Raw genomic sequence first — 12,806 nt, forward strand, 5'->3', positions numbered from 1 at the left:
TTGCCTTTGGTGGTCTTGAACCTATGCATCAAAATGTCACTTTATGTTAGAATGTTCTGATACATTTCTGGCTGTGATGGTTTTGTGGGTCTGATTGGGTGTTGGTTTTGTGTGTCTGCTTGTGTGTGTCTGTGTGTGCATGTGTGCTTAGGTTTCCACTAAAGGTGCAGTGCCAAAGCTACAGTACTTATGCATTTTCTAAATGTGTTTTAAGCAATAAGTTGTACAACATTTTTAGAACATGTGTTAAGCTATTTCTCTAAGAATGAAGCTCTTAACAAAACATAAGCACTCTGCATGAGATCTTAGCAGCAAAGTGCTTAAAAGATAAAGTAAGAATTGGTACCATGGGAAGAACACCAGCTGTAGAGCGCACAGGTCCATTATGAGAAGTATGGTAGTGGGTAGGGAGAAAATGATTTAATCAGGAGTAAAACCAATTTTATTATAAGGGCACGCAGGGGGTGTGGCACCATAGTGAGAGGGACATTTCAAAATATCTGACAGATTTCAACAATGTGAAAACCCGTTCTTTAAAGTGACAGTAAACCCCATCAGGTCTCTCTTTTTGATGCTATTGTTAACAGTTGACTGTTTAAAGCTGGCCTGCTAAGATGCTGTCGGCCTATTTCAATAGTGTGTAGCCAAATAAAAGACTAATTGTTGAAATATAATCAATCAAAAATGATTGCAGGGCAGAAAGAAGGTCTCCTCTGCTGATTTTGTTGTGGGTCATATTATTGTGTTATGATTGAGGTAGGAATGAAGATTGAAAGAAGAAAATAGCCCATCTAAACTAAACAGATCCACCTCATTCCTTTTTTGTCTCTCTTTTTATTTCAAGTATAGTATTGGGCAGGAACATTATTTACTAGCCTTGGAAATAATAGTCCATTAGAAAAAAAGATTTGATGGAGATGGGGACTAATATTTTTAAAAGGATATGAACACTATTAACAAAACAGCTCATGCAGAGAAACCCTACAGTGACAATTCTCAGCTTTTCTTACATTTTTGGTGCAAAATACTTCTTGGCATTCATAAAACTGATGCTGAGGGAGCATATGAATATGAGCCCAAGATTTCAGTATGGAAACAAAAGTCCAGTTGACCAAATACCTGTTAAGTTCTTGCCTGGATTCCCGGCTTCTCAGTTAACTTCCAGATTGTCTACACTGATTAGCTTTCATTTCTTTAAGCCCATTTGGAAAGACAAATCCTATGGATTAACAGCAGTACTTTTGTGTCCTGTTCTTTTAACTGTGTGTAAAGCTATTACTATCAGACACTAATACATCCATTTCTTGGGTGAAAATACTTCCAGACTTTCATATTGAGCGTGAGAAGGAAAATAATTGCCCAGCACACTGTATTTCTACTGAAACCTTCATTTTGGCAACAACTTTGTTTAGTATTTCAGTGTTTCAACTCACTCCAGCTTCTCAAGAAAACATTTCTGTTGTTTCTAAAGAGTTGGTAAGCGCTCGTAGTTTGTCTTCAGTGTGTTATCATTTTTGACAGCTTTGCATAGCCTACATAGGCCAACAGGGGTCTGTCTAATATTGTTGCTGGGCACATTTTCCTCACTGAGATGAAAACTGAAAAAAGATATTTTTGAAGCAGTAAGAAAGAATTAATATCTTTTCTCACTCAGTATTCTATTCCTTGCTGACTTTATATTCAGGCAAAAATGGAAAAAAAAAAGTGTTACCCATTATTCCCTTGTACATAGCAAGGCTAACACATGTAAAGCAATAACTCATTTTCTATTGCCATGTTTAGCATATGTCTCCTGTTGGCTCAGCAAGGCCTTTAGGCCGGTCCCTTGAGCCGACCATCATTGGCAACTCGTAGCCCCTCGGCCTCAAAACCAAATAGCTTTGAATCGTGTTGCGCTGTGATGCTAATTTTCATACTGATGCATTATGGGAATAAATGTGTCTGACATACTGTGTCAATGGCACTGTCTCTTTGTGTCTCGTGTTTTTTTGTTAGCTGCATTCCTACAGATGGTATTCCATTGAAAATGTTCCCTTCCTATGGAAAAAGGGAGGGGGAAAAAAAAAAAACAACCATGCACAGCACCAAACCTCTAGGTGCAGAAGGCTGTTAACGGTTGCTGATGATAGTAGGCAAACATTAACATAATAATTAGTGTCTTGTAATTGTTTCATTAAAACCAGTTGTTCCATTTCTCCTCGTGTTTTCCCAGAAGAGACGCTGAATTTGGATGACAGCCAGTGGGAGGACATCCACGTTGTCACCGGAGCACTGAAGATGTTTTTCCGGGAGCTGCCTGAGCCGCTCTTCCCTTACAGTTTCTTTGAGCAGTTTGTGGAGGCGATCAGTAAGTACCTCACAGATAAGAGCAGTTGGTGCAATAATATGACATTGCAGAATTATTAAGTAAATAATAATAATGACGATAACAACCACGGAGAACAGATAATAGTGCCAATGTTCCATATCTGTCATTTTAGTTTTTGTGGCTCTGATGGCTTGTTTTACTTCTGCTCATGCAATATTATCTGATTTTTTTTTAAAGAAATTAGTCATAACAGACAAGATAGCATCATATTCAAGGTGACCAATTTAGCTAGGTTTCCTCAAATGAAAACAGCATCTCCTAGATTCTGCTTTAAAAGGGTCACCTTTTGCAACCCAACATCCTGCCTTCATACTGTCGGAACTGCAATGAGTTTAAGAACAAAAGGCTCTTCAAAAGGAACCTAAGTCAATTAAATATTACATTTCATTAAGTATATGTAACATTATCAACTGAGGCATCATGTTCTCTTGGCTCACTCAATCTTTACCCACTGATGCTGTGAAACAGCCACAAATGGTGAACATCAAGTTAAGCAATAGCAAGTTTCTCCTGTGTGAGAGGTAAGTTTATGGGAGGGTGTGTAATATCATTTACTAACCAGTGGCCACTGAACACTCCATGAAGCTGCTTTTTCTATTGTTTTATGACTCACAAAATAGACACACCAAATGAAGGAGTGAATGAATGGATAAAATCTTTTCTGTATGTTATAAAATCTCTGCAGTGGATCCTTAGAAAATCAATTACTCGTCCATCTCTAAATGTAATATCTTCATGTACATTTACTATAACTGTGACAGCTTAGAAAAAGTTTCCTGGCAAGCAAGCTGATATAAGGAAAAAAGAAAAAGAAAGAAGAAAGAAAGGTAAAATTAAAAAGCTTGCATGCCTGGCAGGAGCTTAATTAAAGTCCCAATGAGAAAAATCTCCTAGAAAAACTGCTCTACTTAGGAGGTCTGATCTTGGACGGTTATGTGTGCAGGGTTCCCACTAGTAGGCGTAGGGATTTGGGGGCCATATTGGAGAACAGCCTCAATGCCCCTTTGTGCTGTTTTTCACTTGTAAAAGTCTTCACACTTGTTTAAAGCTCTGGCAAAGGGAAATCATGAGGAATAAGGAGGGTTTTCTCCCACCGTCTTCTGCTTATTGTCTGCTCGCTATCGCAGATGTTGCTGTTGCTCCACCGCTGTTGTCTAATGTAGTAACAGTAATCTCATGGGTGGGAGCTGAAGCTGGGCTTCTCACACCTTACGCTGACTTCTCATTCCATGAACACATTCCACTTTTCCGTGGGAGCAACGTTTTATGGTTCCCAGGTTCTCCTAACTTCATTTAAAAGGGAGAAATGAAGGCAAAAAACAGGCATGCATTTCCATAATAGCTTATTCTTACATTCTGCCTTGGCACATACAAACATGTCAGACCACTCATAATGTGAGGACAGCATCCCGGTAGGAAATGGGACAGACTTGCATTCAGGCATCTATCATTTCTCTTTGGGGACTGATTCTCATTAAGTGACTGAATTGCTCGGGCTGGGTTCAAATTTGCAATCTTCCTGCCTCAGCCTCCCAGAGTGTCGGGATTACAGATGTGTGCCGTTGCATCCAACTCCAGGCACCTATCTGTGATTGTGGACAGTTGGTGATATACATGACAGATCGTGATCTCCATACTGTCAAATGGTGATAATCTCATTTGGAAAGACACATGCATAAGCAGATTTGGGTCTGTGACACAGGGTAGCTAGTATTTAAGCTTACTTTATGGCATCTAATTCCAAAGCTATTAGGCAAGCCACTCCATCAGTTTGAGTATAGAAAACAGGCCCTACTAATTCATGTGAGGGAATGTCTTTTGAATTTCCATAAAGAATAGGATGTTTTCTAGGATTTCTTAGACTTAAGTCCAAATTGGTTAAAATTTCAGAGATGCAGGAACGGTCAGAACTGAACAGAGAAGAGCAGAGGAAGGCTGCATGCTCTTAGGAACAATGGCTAAGGCAATGGCTTCTGTCAGCACCTAAACAATGGGTTATGGTAAGAATGAATAAGATATTGCTAAAGGAAGTACTTTAAAAATTTAAGATGTTACTTAAGTATTTCTCCAGATGATCAGTGCTGGAGAAAGCAATCTGAAAGAGAAGACGAGAATTTTTCCTTCATTGTTCAAGGCAAGGAGAAACAGGGCTGCGATATGAACATTTATGCACCATCAAAGTTTACATGTTAAAATCCTAACCTTCAAGGTGATGGTATTGGTGATGGTATTTGTGCCTTTGGGAGGTAATTAGAAAATGAAGAGAGAGCGCTTGTGACAGGATTCGTGTCCTTGTAAAGGAGGCCCAAGAGAGATGTCTCAACTCTGTCACTCTGTGAGGACACAGCGAAAGTTGCCATCTGTGGACCCTTACCAGGCACTGAATCTGTGGATGCCTTAGTCTTGAATTTTCTTGCCTCTACAGCTGTTATAAATATATTTCTATTATTTAAAACTACCCAAGTTATGGTACTTTTTATAGCATATCATATGAACTAAAACACTCAGGAATGTTGCCTTGACTAAGGTAGAAAAGCATAATTTTACATTTTAATAGTTAAAATAGAGGGATTGACAAACAGAATAATGTGGTTGAAAAGATGTTATAATGTTGGGTGGGGAGATATGTTTGCTACATGTGTATTTTTTGCATAACTATGAAGCTAGCTCTTGTGTTCTAAGCTCAAGGCAAACTCTAGATTGCAATTCATGTTTAAATACCCTTAAGTAATGGAAGAATGGCCACCTAAATTCTTGGCAAGGTAAGCCAAGTGTGGTGGCTTACACCTGTAGTCCTGAGACAGGAGGACTGCCATGAGTTTGAAGCCAGCCTGGGCTACACAGTGAATTCAAGCCCAGCTTGAGCTGCATGTTGAAGCTTTGTCTCAAAGAAAATATCCTTAGCAAGGTAGAAATAACTACTTTTAGTTATTTCTTTTAGTTACACTTTTAGTCCATCTGGCACCAGTTGGACAAAAAAAAAATTCAAAAATTTTAAACTTTACATCTTTATTATTAAACTGTCACTTAAATTTAGAAGAGCATAGAAAAAACTAAAAGTGTAAGTAAATAGGTTCAAATTGTATAATTGATCACATGAAGTAGGAAGAGTAGAGCTAAAGAAGTAGGGGAAGTGGGAAAGGTAGGGGAAAGGAAAGAAGAGAAAAAATATGAGAAAAGGGAAAAATGGAAACAAAGTCTTTACACTAAATAGAGAAGGGTGGAGGGGGGGAAGAGAGGGCAGGAAAATAGAGAAAAAATAAGAACCAAGATACACCATGTAAAGGTACAAGATCCCAATGATGAACATAACTGTACTGTATGCATAAAAAGTACCCATTAAACATGTTTAAAAACTCCTTTTTAAACAATTATATACATGTTTACAATCAGTCTTTCATAGAGAGCTTTTGGCATTACTACTTTTGAACTATTAAAGTATTTTCCTTCATCCCTGTCATAGGGAGTTAGCACCGATGGACTTTTGACACATTTTCCTTTCTTTTTTCTTTTTCTCTAACCAAAATCTTGGATGAATGCAAAGGAAAAAAAATAAAAGATCTATTATACATGATGAAGTTGTCAGGAAAGGTCTTCTTTCTAGAGAAGAAGTTTGTCATCTTTTGAGCACTTGAAACAATCATTCAACTGCCTCTGTTTACTAAAGAGACTGTTAAAAAGTTCAATAAAAGAAATGCCAAAAGTTTATTTTCTGGGTTGAAAGGCTGAACTGGAGTACCTCAGAACAAGATATGAGGCAAGAACAGAGCATGGTTTTCTCCTAAATGAAGTGGTAACCCCAGCATAAAAACCAAAACTAGAGAAACAAGGAGTACAGACATTGACTGGCAAAATTTATGGGCAGGAAAAATCCAGTGATGCCATTCCTCCATTTTTCTCTGATCTTAGGAATGGCCTGTTTTGCCATTTCTTTGTGGTTTGGAATTCCTCATTGGAATCACAGGAACACTAGCCTGACATTTTCCTGCCCCTATTAGCATGGTGATACAATCCTTATCCTTAGTGTTAAAGGAATTGAAAGTCATGAATTGAATTAGGCTTTCTCACACTCTTAAAATTTGCAACTTTTTGTTTGTTCTTGTCTTCACATAAATATAATATGTCATAAAGGGGAAATGATGTTGTGAAACTTTAAAAATTGTAAGGGTATATCTAGATAGATAGATAGATCTATATAGATATAGATATAGATATAGATATAGATATAGATATAGATATCTAGAAGGAGCACTGGGTTTTATTGTCATAGCTCACACTGTCTTATAAAATCTATATAGTGAGACATTCACCAAACCCACTCATAGATTTTGGCTTTATAGGAAAAGGGGTAAACCAGTTAGCTAATTCACAGAGGCACGACTACCCATGCTGGATCTGGCCCTCACTGCCCTCTGATCCTTGCCCCCTGTCTATGCTCTGAACCATTGGAAGAGTGATCCTGGCCAATTCTGTTTTACAGGAGCATTGGGGGGCTGGCTTCTAGTTGTGGCAGCCTAGAGAAGCCAGTGGCAAGAGTTAGGAAGAGGCAAAATCCGCCCAGTTTATTAGTTTATTCTTCTTCCATTGCTCTTGCTCACCCATTTGCCTCAGGAGGATTTTTTCGCCAAAGGTCACACACACACACACACACACACACACACACACACACACACACTCCCGTGGCTTCAGCTTTGACTGGATGGACCATTGAAGTCAGCTTCCATTTAATGATGCAGTCTGTCCTTTTATCCCCTTCCAGCTTAGACCAAGTAGTGACTTCCTGTCATGGTTAAATGCTTCGTTTCCTCACTCTTAGCTTCTTCATCATGTTGGTAACCAGTTCTCTGCGTCAAATAAATTCTCTGTGATGGTTAAACTTGTCAACTTGATTGGCTTGGGAGTTGCAAGGGTACTACTGAAGCACACTTCCAGGTAGGCCTGTGTAGGTCATGGAGATGTGGCCATAGTTTCTATCTGGTCTCTGGTCTCTTCCTCTCTGTAAATGTTTTTCTGCTCCTCTTCCCAGCTGCAAGGAACTAAAAACCTTTACTCCTCCACACCCTCTTACTTTGATGTTTCTGCCTTGGAATCAGTTGATCATGAACTGAATCTCTGGAAACACTGAGCCAAATTAAACCTCTCTTCTTTTAAGTTTTAGGTGTCCAGTAATGTGTTCCAGCAGCACAAAGTGGCTAATACATTCCCTTTTGGTATAAATACTTAAAGTGGTTTCTGTTGTTCAGTTAAGCAAAATACTCACCTGTCAATGTCGCAGTTTATCTGTAATAACAGCATTTCCCTCATCTTCTTCACTAATCCTTAAAGGCCAATTTATGAAAGCTTGAGATTTTTATTTGGCCCCTAACTGAGGGATGTGTTACTTTTCCATTGCTAAGTCAAAATGTGAATAGACCAAATGGAATTTTACACCAACTGGAATGATTCCCATCTAAGAAGGAAATGTTATTTCTAGGACAAGCAATTAATGACCACTTGTGCTGTTTGTATTACTTTTAATTCTCATTATATGTCTGAAAGTCATCATTACATATTCCAAAAAGAGTGAACAGAAGGCATTTACTTTTTAAAATAGTTTCTTTTTGGATCAAAAACAAAAATTAATATCATAAGAACCCGCAATTGCCATAGTGATCCCCTTTCAGATAATCATTGGGGTAACAGAAGCACCAGATTTTGTAATTTATTTCAAAATCCAAATACTATAGTTGTTGATCTGAAATTCTATATTTGAGGACAATGTCACTGGGTCACCTACAGGTTATTTTGTAGGGGTTTAGCCCACTGACTGCAAGGACTTAATTTCCTGAAAATGATTTGTGCTGGAGGCATTATTTGCACTGTAAATGTGAACTCAACAGAAAAACACAAGTATAGACTTTTATGATGGGTGGTGTAGTCTTGTGGTGAGCAGCCTGCAGGGGTCTGGAGATTTTAGTAGGGCTAAATCCTAAGAAATGTACTGTTTATCTCTATTCCCATCTTTTTTATTTTGATAACTTTACAGATCCAAAGAAAACAATCAATGTCTTTTCTGCTTTGATATCAGTACTTCCAAAAGTTTCTGGGAAAGTAAAAGAGAGGAGAAAGACACATTGGCATTTCTGGTAATTACTCATTTAATCTTCAGAGCAACAAAACATGAAATGTTGAAGAAGTGGGAAGGTTATGTGAAAATTAATTCTAACCCAAAGTTACTATGAGAAGTAATAAAGGTAAATTTGTCCTTATCTATATAGGTGCTCAATAAATGAACTTAAAAGAAATCAGTATTTTAGAGGAGTCCCAAATTCACAAAACATTAGACTTAGTATTCTGCTTCAGTCTTGAAAACACAGATAACTTTCTGTCCTTTCACATTGTCTCAAGGAATAAGTACCCATTTCCAAATATCTGTTATATATCACTCTATATAAGACCTTTATGTCCCTAAATCAGCCTATATGACCGCAATCAGTTCTTTCTCTCTTTTTTTTTTTTTTTGATCTGATTTTAGAATCAAATTAAAAGTCACAGATTTTAGTTTTGGAGCTTTAGGTCAAAAGTAAGGTAGAATTTTTCAAGGGTGCAATGTTTCCCTATTTATTACTAAATACTAAAGGCATCGATGTTTTAAATGTTGCCTTCTCCCAGTATATTTTTAATATTTCACTCTACTCTCTTTATAATCAGTTGCTCACCTATCCCCTTTTGAAATTCATTTAGATATGAACGATGTTATTTCCTATTTAATATTTAACGTTATTAGTATTCTTTCTTATTTTTTTACTTGAATCACATTAAAACATACCAAAAATCCTACAGAAGCATCTACAGTGGAGAGCAGACCATCGGGCCAATCACTGCACATCCCAGACCTCTTCTTAAGGGGAAATCTTCATTTAACTCTATCATTGCTACTTTTTTCTAGAGCTTACATTTCTAACTCCAGACAACAGTCCTACTTTTGATGATCACTTTAATTATCTGATTTGAAATATTAATGCATTCTATTTCAGTCCCTCCAATATTTTATCTTTCTGTTTTTATATTTGTGTGTTAAATAATATATTTAAAACATATGTCTTGCTTCATCAAAATTCAGCAATATCGCTAACTCTTCCCATTATAAGGTAAGCATATCCTTCTTTCTTTCATCTTTCTTCTCTTTTTTTCTTGGGCAACATTGGTCATTAACTCCTTTTCCTTTTAATTGTTGTTGGAGATTTTAATTGTTTTCCGATTGGGAAATGAATCAACAATATATCTATTTGCATTAGCATGACAGTTTAAACATTGTTGACTGTTTATCCAAGTGATTTTGCAGAGATCTCTTTTCTAGAGTCCACTGTCATAATTGTTTCACTGCTCAAAGAATACTCCTCACACGGTTAAACACAATCTACTTTGTTACTCTTCAAAAATTGCTTAAACAATTGGCTCCATTTAATCCTCTTTGTTGCTGATTATAATTTTCCTGCGTAGATTATTCTAGAAATCATCTTGCCAGGATTTTTGTGATTGCTTTTCTTTTTCCTTGCCTTTTGTTTTACTTTTTTTTTTCTCTTTTGAATGTTTTGTCTCTTTTCTGACACTAAATTCTACAGTTTCGTTCTCCCCAGAGGGCTCCTCCTAGAGCCTTTTGTCTTTCTCATTCCTGGTAGAATATTCGCTTCCAGAACTTCTTCAGAGAACTCAGCCTGAGACTTTTCTACTTTTTGAGTTAGCACCACTGTTTTCTAGATGACGTGTATATTAGTTTCCTTTGGCTGCCATAACAAATTATTTCAAACTCAGTGGCTTTAAAAAAACACTATCCTACAGTTCTGTAAGATAAACATCTAACACGGGTCTTAGTGGATTTAAAATCAAAATGTTGGCAAGGCTACACTACTTTCTGGAGGCTCTGCAGGAGAAATCATTTGCTTGTCCTTTCCATTTCTAGACTCTGCATTCTCAGAGTAGTGGGCCACTTCCTCACAGCCTAAGTGGCAAATCAAGTCACTCTCTCGCCACATCAATTTGACCTCCTCCATAATCACATCACTTTCTGAAATCCTTCCTCCTCCATCTTCTACTTCTGAGGATGCTCATGATTACATTGGACACACCTGGGTGTTCCAGGATAATTTCTCTGTCTCAAGATTCTTAACTTTATCAAAACTGCAAAGTCCTATTTGCCATGTGAAGTGATAGAGTCATAGGCTCCAAGTATTAAGGGACAAACATGTTTGAGAAGTCATTTCTCGGCCTGCTGCACATGACCGTCTCTCTTAGGTTATATGGGTAGCAGCCATTACAGTCCTGAGTCACAAATTCGTACACTAATCATCCATTTTCATCTGCCTTCTCTCAAATCAAAACAATTGTGAAAACTGAGATGACTGTGAAACTATCTACCTCATGCATTTATCTGCAGAATGTAGATCTTTTTAGTGGAGGTCAGGCTTAGAGATTTGACTCAAACTTAGTCACACCTCACTTATGGCAGGACTCTTTGATCATTTCATTTTGGTGACTTTATCTCAGCTCTGTTGTACTCACATTAGAAAAGATGAGCTTTCACTTTTGAATTTTTTAATTGTATCTTTCCAAATGTGCCATTTATGTACTCTCAGACAATGTTGCATATATTTTCCATTATGCAAACAAAACCAAAGCTAACTCCTTGATCAAAATAACCCTACATTTTCAATGCCATCTATTTTTTCATCTTTTCCAGTTTCTCTAAGTAAATATCACATCTATGTATATATAAATGTGTACTATATAGCATGTTTTTATTTATGTTGTGTTTATTTTACATATGAACATGCATGTATATACATTGTGTATATATGTGTGTGTATCAGTCATTTAGAGATTAGGCAAGCCAGAGATAAATTGAGATAATGATGTTATACCCAAGGCTTCTATTTAAAGGCTACCACCATACATACATTTGAAGCCAGTATAGTTTTAAAGCTCAGTTTTGTAAAAACTGATTACTTGCCCATTTTTTTGGTACAATGAATTGTAAGGAGTGGTATCTATCAGACTGACTGAGCAGTTGTAAAATTCAGGCTGTTAATCACCACAGGCAGACTGTAACTCATGCCTAATCCTTCAACACAACTCATGCGCCTGTTCTCAGGTAAGCATCACCATCCTCATATAAAATTGATTTAAATCAAATCTATTTCTCTATGGCAGAAAGTACAAGTTACATGTTCTCATAGTTTTTTGATATGGTCGTCATGCCATTTTGCCTATAAAGTATACTTTCAATACATAGTTGGAGGGGGAGCAGTCAAGTATCTTTGTGAATATTTTCTTTACGGTTGATTTTATTTTGCCCTTTGGTTAAACTTTTTCTAATATATCATCAGCTCTGTGATGACACTTTTTGGAAAAAAGAAACAGAACTGGTAAGGCATTGTATTAAAAACCACTGCTACTGCCTCACAAGCGCAAGTACCCGAATTTGATCCCCAGTACAAACAAACAAATAAAAAATATTGCTAAACATGAAAGCATAATAGTGGTAAATTGCCTTAAACCTACAGAAAGCAAAAAGCAGAGTTTAAAGGTTTACTATAAAGAAATCAAAGATGTAAAGGTAATATAATTTTTAAAATATCCTCTATTGCACAAATTCAAGGGAACTTGAAATGGAAATAAAGGTAAATTTTACAGAAATCCCTTTCTAAAGTTTCTACTTCAAGCTATCTTCAAATGCTTGGTGGGCTTTCCATTGTTGTTGCTGTTTAATCTCTCTCTCTCTCTCTCTCTCTCTCTCTCTCTCTCTATCTCTCTCTCTTTCCTCTCTCTCCGTGTGTGTATGTGTGTTTTTATGTGTATTAGCAAACTGGAAATTTTATGGCTCATGTCTAGCCTGTCTCTTAACTCACTCTAATTATATTCATAATTAAATTGCAAAAAAAAAAGTTGACTAGAGCCAAATGGCTTACACAGGTGTCTTTTTGTAGAAATGGTTTACTGCTAGATAATAAACAACTGGACCTCCATCTACTTCATTTGGCTTAATGAAAAGTCCTTTATAAGTAAAACTAGAAGGTAATTCAAAATTAAAATTAAGCATTGACTCTGAAATTAATTGAGTGGTAAGGCATCAGCTCCATTAAAAACTGTGGTTCTTGTCTTTTTGCTTTTCCTTAAAACTGATTTTATTGTACTCCTTTCTTTCCTGTCCTTAAGAGGTCAGGTTTTCAAAGCAATAAATGTTTCAAGCAGAGCAATCAGCCAGGCAGCCTTCATGAGTCAGCTTCCTGAGCATCCCTACTCCTCCTGAATAGACTGTGCTTTTTAAAACTAGATGATGATATGCAGAGTTTGTTCTCAATACCTTGTAGGAAAGTTATCTTGATCCATTTTTCTAATGGTGGTTTTGAGTGGTGGTTTTCACTGAGCAATAGATCCTAATGAACTTAAGAGTTTGTGA

General features: G+C 36.9%; 1 protein-coding gene across 1 annotated transcript in view; it reads left to right on the top strand.

Moving 5' to 3' along the window:
- The window catches only part of Arhgap15 (Rho GTPase activating protein 15), a 594,167-nt gene that overhangs the window by 451,369 nt on the left and 129,992 nt on the right, over positions 1-12,806 (top strand). The window contains exon 12 of the mRNA XM_010620947.3: positions 2,213-2,347. Coding sequence (XP_010619249.2) covers positions 2,213-2,347 — 135 coding nt within the window. The remainder of the gene's footprint in view (positions 1-2,212; positions 2,348-12,806) is intronic.

The sequence above is a fragment of the Fukomys damarensis genome, unplaced genomic scaffold (assembly GCF_012274545.1).
Source record: "Fukomys damarensis isolate Sample0158 unplaced genomic scaffold, DMR_v1.0_HiC HiC_scaffold_29, whole genome shotgun sequence".
NCBI lineage: Eukaryota > Metazoa > Chordata > Mammalia > Rodentia > Bathyergidae > Fukomys > Fukomys damarensis.